Below are 19,377 nucleotides of genomic sequence, written 5' to 3'. Positions count from 1 at the left end.
TTGTGGTGGACAAGGAATGAAGCAAATAAATACTGGAATAGGATTCATATTCTAATACAAAAGATTCTCATACTGAATATAAAGATAAAACCAGAAACTTTTCTTTTGGGTTTAATGGAAAAAGATTTGGAAAAATTTTTTGGAACTTGATGTTATATATGTTGACGGCAGCAAGATTACTTTATGCACAAAAATGGAAGGACACTTTGATCCCCATAATGGACAAATGGCTGTAAAAGTTGATGGAGTTAGCAGAAATGGCTGAATTAACTGCTTTGATAAAAGAAAAAAATATAAGTACTTTTGTTTCTACTTGGAAACCGCTTCTGGACTTTGTGCTTGAGGTGGAAAAAAAATAAAACTTTGATTTTGGGTTTTACCAATTAGATAGATTTGTTGTTATACACATGGCTAGTTTATACTACGATGTAAAAGTAAACAGTTGAGGTTTGATGTTACTGTCTTATTTTACTGCACCAAAGTGAGTCAGAAGTCAACACCTTTTCTTTCTTTTTCCCTTTCCTACACTCTTCCCTTCCCCTTTTCCTCCCCTGTTTTTCCTTCTATTTGTTTCTGTATATTTGTATTTTATATTATAAACAAAAAAAGAGAACAAACCCAAGCAAAGTGTTAAATATAAAAATAAAATACTCCAGCCCCTCAGGAAAGTAAGACTTTTGAATCTGTTGAGTTGAACCAAAAGAACTTTTAGTGAGGAAAAATGTTGCAGTAAAGTCAGGTGGAATCTGAAGGTCCCACGCAAGCGTAAAGCAATTCTTTCAGTTTCCCAATCCCAACCCCCCTGACCAGTCCACCGGTAGCCAGAGTGATGCCAAGAAAATGTTTTGAGTACACCGAGGTGCTAGGCAGATAACAGGTCACTCTCAGGGCACAATGGACTTGGAACCTGGCAGGAACTGACTGAGAAGGAGTCTATCCTACCTCCGAAGACAGTCTCCCTCCCTAATTCCCAAGTGTGCAGCAGAAGTGAAAGAATCCCAAGTAGAATAGAATAGGAGCTGGAAGGGACCTTGGAGGTACCATTTCAAACAAGTGACTGTCTAGTCTCTTCTTAAAAATCTCCAGAGATGGAGCGCCCACGATTTCTGAAGCCAAACTGTTCCACTGGTTAATTGTCCTCACTGTCAGGATGTTTATCCAGGTTGCTTCTCTCTTTGGTCAGTTTCCAACCATTGTTTCTTGTCTTGCTTTCTAGTGCTTTGGAGAATAATTTGATGCCCTCTTCTTTGTGGCAGCCCCTCAAATACTGCAATACTGCTATCATGTTGCCCGTTTCTTCTCTTTTTTTGCCATACCCTCTCCCCCTCGAGCACAATGGCAGCACATGCTGGTGGACCTGACAGTCTAGCTAGTGAATTTTTTAATGTGTGATCTCCAGCAATATCCATACAATTCCTAACTAATTCTTACATAATTTTCTAAATATAGTGTCCTATGGGCATCATTTTCTCACATTCTTTTCTCTGAACATTTTTTTAGTGTTTGAGTAACACACCTCCCTTGACTGACTATTTCTTGGAAGATAAATATGAAGCTGAAATAAACCAAGATAATCCTCTGGGAATGAGGGGAGAAATTGCAGAAGCATATGCAGAACTCATCAAACAAATGTGGTCTGGCCGGAATTCTCATGTAGCCCCTCGTATGTTCAAAGTAAGTGTAATATTCATCACAGTTAAATGCTGTGTCTTTTCAAATGTTTTGTATACTCTATAAAGCTTTACTGTTTATGTAATATGAAGTATAAGACTAAACGTTTTCAGTAGGAAGCCTAGATTGAATTTAAGATAATTGTAAGAAAATCCCATTTATAATAATGTAAGTTACGCAGATTGGAAAATTTGCTTTGTTCAAGTACATCAAGTACATCTTCACATAGGTTAGCTGAGCCATTCTGAGTTGGTTGTACTTAAATCCAGAACATGTACGTTGTTGGTTTTATCGAAGTAAAATTTAGAAGTATCTTACAAATGAATTGGGCAATGTTAAACTTCTTGCCTTTGTTACCTTTTATTCTCCTTTTCATAGACTCTATGTCAGGGGTAGGCAACCTTGGCTCTTTTATGACTCGTGGACTTCAACTCCCAGAATTCCTCAACCAGCCACGGTGAGGGGAAAGGGAGAGGTTTCCAAGCTGGCTCAGGAATTCTGGGAGTTGAAGTCGGGTCACAAAAGAGCCAGGGTTGCCTACCCCTGCTCTATGCCAAGATCTCCCATCATATCTTCCCATTACCTCTGCTGTTGTTTTACATATCCATCCAATCACCAGCTCTATATCCTAATTCTACCATCTTCCTTTCTGATAGGTGCCAATACTGCCCTATCCAACCTGCCACCTACCTCTCTGCTCAACAGCTTGTACCTAACTGGTCCACCAGTCCCTTCCCCATTTTCAAACACTTTGTTTTCCTTTATCTTCCACTGGCAACCATTGAAGATGTACTTGATCAGTCCCTTCCCTATCTAAACACCTATGTGCTAGACCCATGTGCAAACCAAAATGCCTATGTTCTGGTCTCAAGTTACCCCTCTTTATATACACAGCATGTCCCCACTACAGTGCCTTTACAGGTAATTCTCATTTAACAATGGTAGTCAGGACCGGAATTTCCATCACTAAGCATTGCAGTTGTAAATCACGATGTCACATGACTCCATTGCTTACCAGTGAAGTCCTGTTACCATTATTAGACCAGAATCACGGGTCATTAAGCAAGAACCTCATGTGACCATGACCATGCCAACTTCTAACAAGCAAAGAGAAAGCTGACAGAAAGTGACAAGTCCTGGAAGATTCTCAAGCAGGCTGGCAGGCATATGAGTGCTATGGAGTGTAGAGGGAATGCTGCAGTACCGTGTGAGTGCAAGTATGTGGGGGAAGGGATGCTGCAGCTCTGCATAAGCGCAGACGGGCATAGAAAGGGGCACTGTGGCGCTGTGCAAGTGCATGCTACAGCATATAGGCAGGGGGTGTTGCAGGTTGTATGCAGAATGAGTTTCCTGAGATCTCTTACTCTGGAGCAGGCTCCTTGGGAGAAAAAGTGACAGGTAATTTACAGGAGCAATTTGCAACCTTCCTTGCTGGCTTCCCAATTGACTTTGCTTGTAGAGAGCCACTAGGAAGATCACAAATGGTGCTCATGTAACTACAGGACACTGTAACCATCATAAGTGTAAACCAAGTGCCTGGATTGGGATCATATTACCATGTTAGATAACCAAAACTTCAAAGACTGATTGTAAGTACTACTCATTCGGTACAAATATAACTATAAACTAGAGCAGAGCTAAATTGAATTCTGTAGAACTGAGGACACTGTTATTGTTTTCTTTCGCTTTATAGAGTTTATAAACAATATTCCTAATTATTTTTTTTCTTTTTCCCCATTTTTAATTCTAGACTCAGGTTGGCCGTTTTGCTCCTCAGTTTTCCGGATACCAACAACAAGATTCTCAGGAGCTTCTGGCCTTTCTTTTGGATGGCTTACATGAAGATTTAAACAGAGTAAAGAAGAAACCATATTTGGAATTGAAGGATGCTAATGGGAGACCTGATTCGGTACCTTCTAAAAAAATATTTCATTTGTATTTCAGTTGTGTTGTAGAAGAAGGAGACAAGGAAGAACTACCTTTTTTACTTGTGTTACTGAGAAGCAGCATCTATATTTCCTTTATGATACAAGCAGTGATCACCTTATTCCATCCAGTTCTTCACTTACTAAGCGTGAATGATTCGAGTTGATTTGATTACAGTTTTTCTATACACGTTGATTAGTATTAAGTGCATGAGATGGGTTTTGTCCTGAGTTTGGAAATACCTCCCTCCTCTTTCCTTCTTTGACAAAAGAAATGTTAAGCAGTTGGTTTTTTTAACCAGATTTCTTTATAATGTCCAAAGTTAGGAAAATTGGGATAGTTTAAGCCCTGTTTAAAATGAATTATACTGAATTGTTATGAGGTCAGTGGCTTTACAAATTCGATAAATTAAGCTAGACAGCCCTGTGATCCGTTGAATCACCTTTTGAGAAAAAATAGTGCAAAATGACTAGAATGAACATTGAATTAAATGACCATACTATTTTACTCCAATGCTGAACAGTCCTGTGATCATCTAGGGAAAGTATATATCATAAATTAAAAAAATGTAGTAGCAAATAAACTTTATTAATGACAATATTTACATACGTAAACAGATAAATAGAAGACCACAGCCTGGCAAAAAAAGCAGTGGGAACAGAACTAACAACTTACTGCTGGCTTCCACACTCACTTTGCTTGCTTGATGTCAGCGTTGAAAATCAGTCACATTACTGGGGACCTTGCAATGACCACAGCTTTGCTAATAAAACTAGTGTGAAATTGTGGAAATTTCAATTCCAGAGGAGTAATGAGTCCTAGATGTTTTACACATTCTTTAAGTTGGCAGATATTAGGTACCATTGATTCAAAAATTGTTGTGGTATAATACATCAGTTGAGCTAATTTCAGAGTATAAATGATAAATACAATGTAAGAGTTTTAGTTGTATATAAATTATAAGCTATTATTTGATCCTTACTTGAATAAAATATTTTTGCTCAGAGTTAGCTTTGATATAATGGCATACTTAATTTAAAATTGTCATAGCTTTTGTGACTTGTCATAGCTTTTGTGTATAACACTAATCCACAGTTATACGTGACATAGTGTATTTTCTAATATCTTTTTTTATTTCTTAAGGAATGCATTTGAGAAAGTAATACATACAGATGTTGATTTAGTTTTTGGCTTAATTTGTATTTTTTCCAAATCTTCAACAATAAAAATGAAAGAAGCAAAATACAGAGTAACTATAAAATAGAGAACTGATAGGGCCAAAATGTTACTGAAACAAAAATATGTCTTATTAAGGGAAGTAATGAAAAAAGAGGCTAGTTAAACCTTTCCTGTAAATTCTAAAACCCTTATGAAAGGTGATTTCATAAATTCTCACAAATAGTCTATGATAGCAGAAGTGGCAAAGATGGTATAGCAGTATGTAATTTTTCAGATAACCTAGTCCTTAGTCACACAAAGATTTTTGGTGCTTCTAGCATGTATCTTAGATTATATTGCTTTGAGGCACATACATTTCAGTAACTTTCCTGTAGAAGAAATCTGTTTCAGCTGAATTTACTGAACTGACTAGGTTCAATGTTTGCTGTTTCACTACAATCTGTTTTTCTTATATAGATGGTTGCAAAGGAAGCCTGGGAGAACCATCGTTTGCGTAATGACTCTATAATTGTAGATATTTTTCATGGACTCTTCAAATCTACATTGGTCTGCCCCAAATGTTCTAAAATTTCAGTAACTTTTGATCCATTTTGCTATTTAACACTCCCTTTGCCCTTGAAGAAAGATAGATCCATGGAGGTATTCTTGGTGTTTGCAGATCCACAGCGCAAACCTATGCAAGTAAGTAGAAATGTTGGTGGTACTATAATCTGCTTCAAAAGACTTCTTAGATCACTAAAATAATTCTAAAGCCAATCATGGGAACTTGTCAAAGCAAATTGGCAGTACATAAGCGTCAGTGGAATTCAAAGTGGGCGGGACATAGATCTTTTGTGGGTGCAAAGGGGCTTGAGACTGATGAGACATTTGACCCCTCCCTCAGGGTCAGCCTGCTCATCTCCTACAAAACCTGCTATATTTCTTTTTTAGAATTGAAAAAAAAAATGGAAAAAAAATCACTTGGATGATATTGCTTTGCTATCCGTTTTGAAGTAAAATAAAGTTAAATCTGTCCCTTTTTAAAAATTATTTGTGAAAACATGCATAACAGGTGAACATTATGAGATTATTTAGAAGTATGCCAACAAAATAAAAGTCAAGGATCATAAAAAATTTCAAAGGCCCATCCACAGTGCATGGAATCACATCATTATGCTGATTTTGGGTATTCGTTTGAATAGTCCAGTTTCAGAATAGTGTATAGCGCCAGAAATCTAAGACTAAGAAAACAGATGAAATTAGTTTCATGGTGAATAATACTATCATCAATTTATCCACTGTATAATATTATTTATATTTTAAGTTCCCATAAAATTGGCATAGTAGGTTTTGTTGTTGCTCTTGCTAAAATTAGGATTAGTGTCTGATGAGTATCGTGTGTGTTTTACGTATTATAAAAAGTTGCCCTAATCATTTTAACTGAAAAGCTGGTTATAGAAGTTCAATATAACTTAATTATTATCATAAATATGAAGATATATTTTAACAATGGGCTAAGGTAATTTAATATTTATATTCCACTAATCTGGTTATAAGCCTACATTCAAATTATGATAGAAATTAATTATAAATTTATATGCCCACCCAACTCAAGAAAGTAACTCTGGACAGTCTATAAAAAGTCAAATACAAGAACAATACTTTAAAAGCTAACTAAAATTGTAAATTGGCAGCTAAATTAAAGTGTACTAGAATACAACAATTGAGACTCCACCCATCTGCTCCCAAAGAGGTAGGGAAAGAGCCAGGCGTTAACTTCCTTTCTAAAGGTGTACAGGATTGGGACCAACTATATATTGAAGACAATTTATTAAGTAGGAGCCAATACTAACAAGGCAGTGAATATGTGGTGTGCCCTCCCTATTAAGAGTGTGGAGGATAAGCAGATACCTTAGGCAACAGACCCAGAAGTCTATTGGAAACAAGTACAGAGAAAGGGCACAGTGAGGAAAGCCTTTATCTATCCCTACCACTGCATTCCGAACCAAAGGAAGCTGCTTGATGGTTTTCAAGGGCAACCCATGTAAAACGTGTTGCAGTAATCCAATCAGGAAGTGACTTAAGCCATGAGTAATCATTAGCATGGTCTCTCAGTCCAGGAATTGGCATAATTGACACACAAGACCATGTTGTGTAAAAACTCCTTTTGTCACAACTGCCACCTGCTCTTTCTGCAGGAGCTTTGAAACTAGGAGTCCAAATTGTGTATTGAATTCAAATAGGACATTGCCATCCCATCCGGAATCAAAGATGGAAATCCTCCTGATCCTGAATTCACAGGACCCCAAACCAACAGCCACTCAGTCTTGGAAGAACTTAGCTGAAGCCTGTTCTTCCCCATCCAGATTCCCACAACTTCTACACACCAGAACAGAATCATGACAGCATAATTTAGGCAGACAATGTCAGAGATGTACAATTGGGTTTCAAAGGTGTAGTAGTGATACTACACCTCAGGCTGACATACGATCTTTCCCAGTGGCTTTATGTATATATTGAAAAGGAGATGTGCAACCTACAAAGCAGGCATCTAAAGGTAGACCACAATCTTCCCACCTACACTGCCTGGAATCAGCCCTGATACAAGGAGTAGAACTTCTACAAAATAGTGCCCACTCAACCTCCTAAGCTGGTCCAGAAGGATTGTCAATATTTGGTTGGAGATATTAAAAGCTACCATGAAGTCAAACAGGGCTAGGATGGATGCACTATTATCCAAGCCCACCACAGGTCATTTACAAGAGTGACCAAAACTCTTATATTGTATCACATGTTATAACCTGAGTGGAAGAGGTACAGATAATAATCTTCTAAGGATTCTGCCTACTTCTTCAGGACTAACAAGATTAAACTCCCAGATAACATCAGAAGACCAAACCCCAGAACTCCATAGGATTTGGCCAGGAGTCCAACTCAAAGCAAATCTGAGCAATTTTATTCACCAGGTGCCAAGAATAGTCCTCACAACCACCCTGCAGGTAATCTCTCAGTCCCTTTTAACCAAATAGGGACTGGATACCCTGAACTGGACTGCCAGGCAGAGAAATGAGTGCATTTTAATACTTATATTACCACACATTTTATTAGAGCCAGTAATAAAGTCTCTAACCTCTGTATGATTGGATTCACTTCCATTTGTCCTGCAATGGCATTGCAAGTGTCTCTTCCACAGGTTCATCCTCCACAGATCCTCTGTAAGGATATATAGTGGCATTTGTGCGAGGGGAGACCTAAGGCACCCTTTGATCAAAGCTGCTGCTGTTGCCTCATTCCAAGCAGCAACCAAGGCTTCAGCTAAATCATCAATCAAAGCCTCAGGAACAACGCCAAGCTAATTTTACAAACAAATTTGGGTTCATTGGGTGCCTGGGGCAGGCCTGTTGAATAGGTTCCACCTCCTTACTCAGAGATGCTATGGTAAATTCCAGGGTTAACAGAATGATCTCTCCATGGCAAGGGAATAATGGTAATATTTCCCCAATACCACTGAGACAACCCCCCCACACACACCAGATCTAGTATGTGACAGACACCCATTTATTAATCAGGCCTGCAATAAGCTAAATCAGGTTCATAGCAAATATGAATTCCGCAGACTGCCTCTGAGTTTGCCCCTGGGGAGAACAGTTTGAAGTCCTCTGGGTCTATAAGCCTGAGGAGCTGCTCTGTCAACCCAAAGATGGCACTGAGCATCATTAATCAATTTGGTCTTCTAAAGTTTCATCGTTCAGCTTTTAGCACAGAGGCCTTGTCTTGTATACCTAGTAACTGAACTACTGATACATGGCAAGTCCTTTCCTAGTGATATCAGTAATATGATTGGTGTAGTTATGATAATTTATGCCCTGATTATCACTGGCACCCAGAATCTGCAAATTGGGGTGGGATACAAAAACTAAAAAATAATTAGCATAACAGTATTCAGATGCAAATAAGAAATCAACAGAGATAAATGGGTGTAAAAGTAGAATGAAATAATATGAGCAATTGGTTTTCATAAAAAGTGAAGCACTTGTTTGAATTCTGTGAATGTTTTTCCAGTACAGCCTCACATACAGCGCATTCCAATTATATTTTATTAAATATTTAAAGCCCTTATGACCAAAACAGATAGCTCCCATTTTATGCTTAAATAACGAGAAAAATAAAATTGAGCACATAGCATAGATTAATTAGACTACTTGAGGTGTGAATTTCTTAGTCCTTTTTTCTGCACTAGGGGATTGCAACAAAACAATCTGTTGCAGGACAGATTTTTAGCGTATTTTCAATTTAAAAAATTAGGTTAAATCAGTAGCAAGAAATATTGAAATTGATTATAGTGAAAATCCTTTTACCAAGGGTTATGTTCTTACTTTGTTTAATCCAAATTTAATGTCTGCTTACTTCCAGTTCCGAATAGTAGTGCCCATGATGGGTGGCATATCTGATCTGTGTGATGCATTGTCCAAAATTTCTGGAATCCCTACAGAAAATGTAAGAATAAAGCATAAAAGTTTACCATTTTTTAAAAGAACTTGCAAGATGGATTTTTGAATGTTAATGTTACAGTGTAAATAAATATAAAATGTATACAGGATGTATGTTTTTCTGCTGAGAACAGGCAAGTTAATATGTTTTACTGATTGAAAAAAAATGTTCAGAATCTGTTTTGCTTTCTATTAAGAATTGTTACAAAAAATTAAAAGCTTTTTATTTAATGTTAATCCAATCATTTTAACCTTTTTTCCATTAGGGAATCATGTTTGGACCAGAATTATAATTACCATTTTTCTCTTACCGGTAATTGGTAGTTGCAGGAAGTATAGTACTGAGTGGCTTCTGATGGGCAAAAATAATTTTGCAGAACTTGAAAGTTTTAATTTTTCTGGGAGCAGATCTAGAAATATTAGAATATAACCAAGTTGGAACCTTATTGTTGTTAAGCTTATTGCTGTCCGCTTCTACTAGTCCATTTCAGTCTGTTTTGTAAACCAGGCTACACTGATAGAATTTTTTTTAAAAAAAAAATGTGTTTGAATCTATGAACTGCAATGTTTTGGCAGAAACAGAAGCTGCTTTCCTTCCTTTTTCAGATATTTAGGTGCTATTTATCAAGTTAAATTTTTTGATATAAAGATATTATATTACTATTATTTGATATAATATCAATAATTGATATTATTTTTACCCTGCCTCCTAGCATCTGTTTTTCTTCAAATCCTTACTCCTTCTGAAACAATTAGTTACAGTTTTTTCCAATTTTGATATGTATTACTGCTTCTTATATCTGAATTCTGTTTAATTGTCATTCTGTGAACCACTTTCATGGAAGTATCTCAATACTGGCAAGTATTGAACACTTCATCTGCTTTCTAGTAAGTGTTCTTCAACTGTTTGCTATTTTAGATGGTGGTGACAGAAGTCTATAATCACAGATTCCAGAAAATTTTCCAAATGGATGAAGGCTTAACTCATATTATGCCAAAGGACAATATATTTGTGTGAGTAATCAAATATGTAGAATGAATAGCTGCTCGGAAAATTAGATATATTATTCTTGACTAGTACATACTGATAAAAGAAAATGTGGTCTGTACTGCATGCTCTTTACTTATTGATCTCCTAGGACAAGGTTCGTATCAATTATTACCATGATAATATTATCTTAGGATTTTTAAAGTTATTGAGCTATACTGACTCTTAATAAACTCCAACAAATATTCAAGTGGTTTTTTTTAATTAGAGCAAAAATCTGTTGCACTCAGAATTATAGGAAACTGACAACTGAAAAGAGTTTAGTTTACACACACTGAGCATACAAAGATGAAATATTTTGAAACCAAACTAAATTTCACATCATAGTTAAAATACTAATGCAAGTTCAGTAATCATTTTACACTATATCGCTTTCTATCAATTATCTTTGTGTGGCTGTGCATATAATTGTAAGCATTTAGTTATTGCTGAATATCATGTTCAAAGGACTATAAAACTGTAACTATGTATTACATTGTGAAACAAAGCAAGTGAATATTGCCTTATATTTACTTTGGATGAGAATGTAGTAGTGAGTACATTGCTGTGGTACAAATTAGTTTGGCATAAGATTTATTTTGTATTCATTTCACACAAGCACAAATTCAGTCTATGGAATAGTGATCAATTTCATTATGTATGAGATAGTTGGAAAGGTTTCTGCTTTTAGATAAGGAGGTTAGATGTCTTGATTAGGATTTTTGTTTGTTTACTTTGAGGATCTAAGAAATGAAGTGTGTAAAACAAGCTTGAAATCTCTTAAGTATAAACAGGCATTGGGGACAGACTGATATATGCCACCCATTTCCCATGAAATAATTTATAGAAATATGTCCCAAAAAAAAGGCAAGGTCCCTTTTTAATATTAAATTACTGGATAGAATTTAAAGTTTGCTGTGCACTAGTATATAGTATTTCTTATTTATAGACATTTCAAGTCCATGTTTTATTAATAAAAACAAACTAGAAGCTAGGTATAATTCAGTAAAAGCTGTTTAACTATAGGGCAAAATAATGTTAAAACAACGTAGTAAAAAACCTATTAAAAGCTTTTAAATAAAATAGGTAGAAGCCTATTAAAATATTAAGTACACTAAAACATTAGACAACAGACCAGAAAGCCACATTAATACCATTTTTAAAACTACAATTTATATTTTATTAAGCAGTACCTATTTAGCCAATTTCTCAAACAGATCTTCAGTAATAAATAGCATAAAATGCAATGGAACTAAAACTAGCCATATATTTGGCTATAATTTGTGGTTTCATCTTATAAAGAGTACTATTAAAATATGTTGATTGTTTTTACCACTATGTATTGAGACATTTTAGCTTTCTGTCTGTTACCTACATATTTAGTTTTGTCCCCTCTATATGTAATCCTTGACTTAGCAACCACAGTTGAGCCCAAAATTTCCATTGCTATGCAAGACAGTTGTGAAGTGAATTTTGCCCCATTTTACGAACTTTCTTGCCACAGTTGTTAAGCAAATCACGGCAATTGTTAAGTTAGTAACATGGTTGTTAAATGAATCTGGCATCTCCATTGACTTTGCTTGTCAGAAAGTCGCAAAATGTGATCACGGCCCCAGGACATTGCAAGTGCCAAACATGCTAGTTGTCAAACTTCCAAATTTTGATCACATAACCCTGAGGATGCTGCAATGGTCAAAAGTGTAAAAAAAAACACTCATAAGTCACTTTTTTCAACGCCACTGCAACTTTGAATAGTCACCAAACAAATAGTTGTAAGTCAAGGACTACCAGTATGTGTTTTATTATTCATATATAAGTACCCCACAGAGATTTTTGGTTCCCCCCATTACTATAATAACTATAGTAATGTCTCCAGTTCAATATAAGCAGCTTAATTCTTTCAGTAAATGGAAAATGATTAGCCCGAGGCTTCAATTTTCTGCATTGAACATAATCAGTTGAAGTACAGAACTGATTATTTCATATTGTGAACTATTTTGGTACTACATGTAGTCCTCAAAATACGACCATAATGAGCCTGCCTATTATGGTCACATGTCATGATGACCATTAATTGAAGCATCTGCTCTCCCCAATAAATAGTTAAATGAACATGCAGGCTGTAAGAGGAGCACGGGGTGTCCCAAAAGTGGGGGAGGCCATTGGAGGCCTAGGTGTTAGGTGCCTTGGTGCTTTCAAGGCTTTCCTCACTCCCCCCAACATACCCCGTGCTTCCTGCCCCTTGGGTCCCCACTGGCCTTTTCCCTCTCCCACTGGGTTCCCCCAGGCCTTATTAGGTCTCATCCCCATTTCACCAAGCCAAACACTTGGGTTGCCGCCCACCCCAAGGAACACATGGGCTGCCCTCCTTCTTATCTCAATAAGTAACTGGCTGGCAAAGGTTGTTATTAAGGTTGCCTAGACTGTTGTATAAAAATCATGTTGTTTAAAAGTAATTGAACTATCAATCAACTTCAAATGAACAAATTTTTCCCCATGCTAGTAATTGCCCCTGCTAGTAACAGTGGGATGATACTTCATATAAACTGAAAATCTGTGTAAAAGTCCTTCAAACTTACAGCATTCCTTCCATATGCATCTTTTCTTTTATTCTAGACCTATTATTTCTTTTATGTTTTTACGGTTAGTTTTATGTTTAGGTCTATGGGGCTTTTTCAAATGCGCTCTGGAATCCTGTTTTGATCTTGAAACACTTCCAAAATGATTAAAATGGTATTTTGTAAGTTCCTATAGAATAAACTTCCATTTCCTTTTCATGAACTACTGATTTCAGTGAGAAAGAACAATGAAGAACAGTCTTGTAAATTAAGGAGAATTACTAACCAAGCTTTTGACAAACTTAATCTGCCTGTATGTTCTTAAATTAATGACTGACACACAGCCAACCTTGCAATTATCAAATGTAATATTGCCTGCTCTCCTTGACACAAGTGGCTAGATAGGGATTAATTACAATCCAGTTGAAAGAATTATCTTATTAAACAGAAGAAAAAGCAATGAGAGCTATGATGCCTAAACAAACAAATCCTCTTAAGTCTCAAAAGACACGGAAATAATGTGTTTTCCGTAGATTCTCTCAGTGACGTTTTCCATTGTCATGGATATTTAAATCTTCTGATAAAGCAGAACTTATTCTGTTGGATCTAGCATGCCTAAAATCTGCCAGTTGCCTTTTTCAAAATGCTTTTTCAACTGTATCAGTTTAGGAAAACAGTTCATACAAATACATCAATGTGGTTTTTCTTAATATATTTATTGAAGTCCTACAAATGGAAACTTTTAATTTTTAAAATCTAGCAGAAAATTCAAAGTACTGTGTTCTGTTTCCCCTTATTTTATATCTATATTGTTCTTACTCATTTGGATAAATAATTGATTTAGCAATTGTGTCCAATCATGGTTTAGAACTCAAAATATATTTTTGTTTCTAAGTACACAAACCTGCAGTATACTATCCTGTAACAGTTTTTCTGTATTTCATCAATTTAGTAATTCCCATCCTTAGGTATTTAATCTCTAGCATTAGAGATCTATTTCAGTAGAAATACCTGTATTATTTATCAAGGGAAAGTTATTGTTTGAACAAACAGTACATTAAATCCATAATCCCAATTCTGGTTTGTCAATCACAAACCTGGTTTTAAGGTTTGTGATAACCTTGACAGATCCCTTACCAAAGTGACAAGGAGAAAAACATGGCTTAAGTCCAAAACAAGCAGAAAGTGTGCATAAGCAGCTCTGTCAAACATCTGCCTAATTCAAGTGGGCATAAGAAAGGGAAGAGGCATACCACAAGCAAAATTGCACAATTCTGTTGTCATAGCCAATGGGGCTTTGCACAATGGTGATAGTATGGCTGGCCACAGTGTGGATATTGAGGTGGCATTTTTCAGTGATAGCAACAGCACTGGGGCTGAAGTAGAGGATTGGCATCTTCAGCAGTCTCAAGACAGTTGCTGCCACCGCCAGGCCTCTATTTCAGCCCCAGGACCGGTTCTTCTGCCATTGTGTACCACTATGCAGGGTGGCCCAAAGGCATAGGTGGGAGGGGGGAGATAAGCAGGCAGAGGAGTTGCAGAGCCCCTGAAGTTTTAAGTGCTACTGGGCTAGATGGGGCATGGCAGCTTTGCGTCACACTGCTGCGCCCCAGGGCCTCTGCAACATCCCTGTAGCATTCCCCATGCTTTTTACCTGAAACTCCCTCTATTTCATAACCCACAATTCTCAGTTAACAGCAGCTGGGCATACTGGGATCGTGGTCACTAAGTGATGTCTCAGTTTATGATCTCATGGTGATGGAAAACCCGGTTCCAATTGTGGCTGTAAATCAAGGATTACTGTACAAATATTGAATTCACAACTAGCAAAAACCAGTGGGCTAATGCCTCCTTAAGTAACACCAGCTGCCTGCAATTAGTGCAGGTTCGCATCCCACCAGGCTCAAGGTTGACTCAGCCTTCCATCCTTCCGAGGTAGGTAAAATGAGGACCCAGATTGCTGGGGGCAATTAAGCTGACTTTGTAATAATGCCGCTTGGGGTGTGTGTGAAAGCCCTAATAAGCAGGCATATACATAGAATGAAGGCTATTGCTAAGCACATTGGTTTGTGCTTCAATTATAAGCCGCCCTGAGTCTTCGGAGAAGGGCGGGATATAGTAAATGGGATTAAAAAAAAATAATATCTTTTTTCCATACAAATTCTTTTTGTATTGTCGGTCTACTGTGTATTTTAGTTACTTGACACTGTCATAAAATAAAGAGCGGTGAAGAACTCCTTAATTATAAGGTGGAAGGAAACTGTATTTTCAGATATAGTTTAGCAACGAAAGTAGCAGTTATAAAGAAAACTGATTCTCTTGTTGAATACATAACATAGAATTGTAGGGCTAGAAGAGGCCTCAGAGGTCTTCTAGTCTAATCCCCTGCTCAAGGCAGGAGACTTTATACCATCCCAGTTAGATGATTGTCCAGTTTGTTTTTTGAAAACCTTTGGTGATGGAGCACCCGCAACTCCAGGAGGCAAGCTGTTCCATTGATTAATTGTTCTCCTTATTTCTAGGTTGGATCTCTCTTTAACAAGCTTCCACCTATTACTGTACTTCTTGTCCTGCCCTCTGGTGCTTTCAATCCCCTCTTCTCTGTGACAGCCCCTCAAGTACTGGAAGATGGTTATTTTGTCCCCCTTAATTGTTCTGTTCAGTAGGCTAAACAGATGTAGCTCCTTCAATTGTTCATCATACGATTTAGCCTCCAGACCCTTTATCATCTTTGTTGGTCTTCTCTACACATTTTCTAGGGTCCCAACATGGTGTTTGTATCATGGCGACCAGCACTAAATGCAGTATTCTTAAGTGTGGCCTCACTGCTTGATAGTAATAAAGGTGATCTGCAAATCAATTTGACAAAATTAATCAACGTGGGTTGCTTGTGCTGAATTCCTCCAGGCTAAACTAAGTTAGGCATTCAGCACACAGCTGGACACTTATTTTTTTTTCCCTTAGGTTCCCTGATGTCCAGCCCCAATAGGCTCCTGCTCCGATGTAGCGCCCCAGCATGTGCCATCATGGTGATGACATAAATCACCAAGGATCCTGCTGGAGCGTGGAGCCAGGCTACAAGGGGTCAGGTAAGTGTGAAATTGCATTGCCCAAGCATACAACTTCTTTGTTGGTTGTTTTCTTCCTTTCATCTTTTATTTGGCATTGGAACCTGAGGCCCAGGAAACGTAAAAATATTTTTGAGTGCTTTTGGATATTTTAGCCTGGATAATGGAGGTATTCAGCACATGTGTTTAGAATTCATTACATTTTGTCAAAACGGCTTGCAGGTCATCTTTAATTTATAAAAAAATTATAAAACTTCACCAATGAATGCCATATTTTCTCACATTATCTGCTTTACCTATTTCTTAAGCATTTAAGTATCCAGAAGTATGTGGATAATCGATGATTGAGTAACTGTTGACAATTTAGTATCTGAAACATAAAAGTTACCCTTCTGTCCTTGCGTTCTCTCTCTCTAAATAGCCTGTATCTACCGTATTTTTTGGACCATAAGACGCACCTGACCATAAGACGCACCCAGTTTTTAGAGCAGGAAAACAAGAAAAAAATATATTCTGAACCAAATAGTACCAGTATACTAAAATATTTATTATAATAAAGCAAAATACCGTAATGTTTAGCAGCGTAAACTCAACAGTGGTGTTAAGAACCATCATCATTTCCATTAACAAATGAGGAAAGACTTAGAGGCTCAAGCACTTTTCTAGTTTCCTGGAAACCCTAAAAACTCATCATCACTAGTGTCAGAATTTATGAAGCTCTGTTGCTCACAATCACCTATATCGCTTTCTTCGCTATTTTCATATATGACATTATCTTCAGTTCCATCTAAGGCATTGCTAATGCCACATTTTTTGAGAGAGAGAGTGAAAGGAAGGAAGGAATAAAGGAAGGAAGGAAGGAAGGAAGGAAGGAAGGAAGGAAGGAAGGGAGGGAGGGAGAGAGAGAAAGAGAGAGTGAAAGGAAGGAAGGAAGAGAGAGAGTGAAAGGAAGGAAGGAAGTAAGAGAGAGAGTGAGTGAAAGGAAGGAAGGAAGAAAGAGAGTGAAAGGAAGGAAGGAAGAGAGAGAGTGAAAGAAAGAAAGGAAGGAAGGGAGAGAGAAAGGAAGGAAGGAAGGAAGGGAGAAAGAGTGAAAGGAAGGAAGAAAGGAAGAGAGAGAGAAAGAAAGAAAGAAAGAGAAAGAAAGAAAGAAAGAAAGAAAGAAAGAAAGAAAGAAAGAAAGAAAGAAAGAAAGAAAGAAAGAAAGAATCCATCCTGCTCTTTTCCACTGGGAGCCCGCAAATGTGTGAATTACTGGTAGCTCTCCTCGAACGCACACTTCTCCCGCGGCATGAGAACAACCCTCACGATTCTTTCTCTACGCACCCTGCCCTCACCGCATCGGGAACCTGCATTTCTATTGGCTGGTTGGCAGCTCAGCGTGCCGGCTTCCCCACCCTCACCCTCCACCCAGTAGGTTGCGTGTCTCGGTGCAAGTGTATACGCAGCAGGGCTGCGTTGAGAGCGAGGAAGGAGGAGAGGCGAGGAATGTGGGGGGGGCAAAGTGCTCAGGGGGGAAAGGAAGAAAAGATGCATTAGAAAAAGAACTTATTTGCCGCCCTTCCCCCACCCCGCCTGGATGAGAAGCTGCTTTCTTGCAGGGGTTTTGAATGCACTTCAGCTGCTGGCCAGAATTTAAGGCACCAATAGTTTCTTTTCCCTGAATAGGTTTTCTAAGACGCCAAAGCAATTTCAAACAATTATTACTCTTGCAAATGGGAAATCACTTCCGTTAAACTTCGCCAAGAAACTTGCAGGGACGACAACTCACAGCTTTGCTGGGGCAAGTCGCCAGCAATACGAAACCGGAGAATTATTGGGATTTGGCCTATGAGGTTTAGTTTAGCAAAAACTTATTTCTTTAGCGGCGAAGTAAAAGGAAGAAAATGGGCATGCGCGGGGAGGGGCGGAGAATTCCGCATCTTCATTCGATCACATCTCTCCAATGGAGCTGATGGACGGCGTTGACTGAATGGGAGACAAGAGTTTTTGCTTACCTTCGGACCATAAGACGCACCTCGTTTTCCCCCCCCACTTTTTGGGGGGGAAAAGTGCGTCTTATGGTCCGAAAAATACGGTATGTATTTTATGAGGGATGTACCACTAGGATAGAATATGTTGCTAGGAATTTTGTTTCCTTGACTTACACATCCTGAACCAGAGTTATTCCGTGAAAGTTCTACAGGCAGTCTTCACTTAAATGGGAAAAGCAATCTGTAAGTGGGAAATCAGTGATCGTGACTATGCTTTCTGGCTGGAAAGAGACAAGATAAGTCAGTTTAATTTCTTCTTTTTGTCTCCCTACCACTCCGCTGCCCTTTGGAAAGCTCCAAGTGCCTGAATAACTTACACATTTGAAATTCCTTTCTCTCCAGTCTCTTTGCTCTCGGGGAGTGGGGGAAGCAATTCCTGTAGAAAATCTTGTTTACCTGACCCTTTCCCACTGCCAGTGTGATTGCATTGTTTTTGATGTGTACAAGATGAAACAGTTTACTCTGTTAAAATCTCTTCCTCTTCAGTTTCTCTGCTCCAAGAGGTAGTGGGGAGGGGGGAAAGCCCCACAAGCGCTAGGGGGCAGTGTATAAGTCTAAATGCTATTGCTATTGCCATGTTATGAGGGGCAATGTCAGGCAAATGAAAGATTGCCTAAAGAAATTGCTTGCTTTTTTTTCTCCCCAACCTTCTCTCCCAGACTGGAGAGATTGGACAGAAAGAGATGTGAAGATAATACTATAAGAGAGATTGGAGAGAAGGAGGTTTCAAGGGAATACTGTAGGCTGTTTGCACAGTACACCTATGGCTCCTAGCCCTGTGCTGCTGGCATGATTGCATTGCTTTTAACTGTAAAAGAGCATATACTTTATTTTCTTATAATCCCTTTCTTTCCAATCTCTCTGCTCTGCAGAGTGGGGGAAAAGAAAAAAAACAGGACAGGCATAGGACATTGTATACTGATTATAATGGCTATCATGTGACTTAGGGACAACACAAAGGTGGTAAATATTTGTAAATGGTTGTAAAGCTATTTTTTCAACTTCAAATGGCTGCTGAATGAATGATCAGTGAGGACTACCTGCACTTTCCTTATCAGTAGTTGGAAATATCCTAATTTCCGATGAAGGAGAAATTGTTCAGCAAATCTATACAACTATCCATGTCACTGAATTTGACTTTGTGTAGTGGACAATCAACAGGCAATTAAAATAATCATCAGAAGCCAAGATTGCAGTAGAATAATAATACAACCATGTTGCAGGCTCTCCATAGGATCCTCAAGTCTGTATGAAAAAACAAGTGGCAGGGGCACATCCTCTGGGTCCCATCAGGTGAAATTCTGGCATATGGGAACTGCAATATAACCCTCCTGCTGGATCTGATGGGGCAGTTAGATATAATTATGAAGAGGTGGTCCTCAAATGATCTGGTCCTGTGCTATGTAGGGCTTTTAAAGTTCAAAACCAGCACCCTGAGTTGAACCTGGC

General features: G+C 38.0%; 1 protein-coding gene across 1 annotated transcript in view; it reads left to right on the top strand.

The window, feature by feature from the left end:
• The window catches only part of USP4 (ubiquitin specific peptidase 4), a 56,930-nt gene that overhangs the window by 18,971 nt on the left and 18,582 nt on the right, over positions 1-19,377 (top strand). The window contains exons 9-13 of the mRNA XM_081318323.1: positions 1,501-1,674; positions 3,422-3,580; positions 5,233-5,457; positions 9,169-9,252; positions 10,165-10,259. Coding sequence (XP_081174449.1) covers positions 1,501-1,674; positions 3,422-3,580; positions 5,233-5,457; positions 9,169-9,252; positions 10,165-10,259 — 737 coding nt within the window. The remainder of the gene's footprint in view (positions 1-1,500; positions 1,675-3,421; positions 3,581-5,232; positions 5,458-9,168; positions 9,253-10,164; positions 10,260-19,377) is intronic.

This window comes from Vipera berus, assembly GCF_964194415.1.
Source record: "Vipera berus genome assembly, chromosome: 2".
Lineage (NCBI taxonomy): Eukaryota > Metazoa > Chordata > Lepidosauria > Squamata > Viperidae > Vipera > Vipera berus.
Note: the sequence above shows the minus strand (reverse complement) of the source record. Positions and strands in the feature narration are given on the sequence as shown.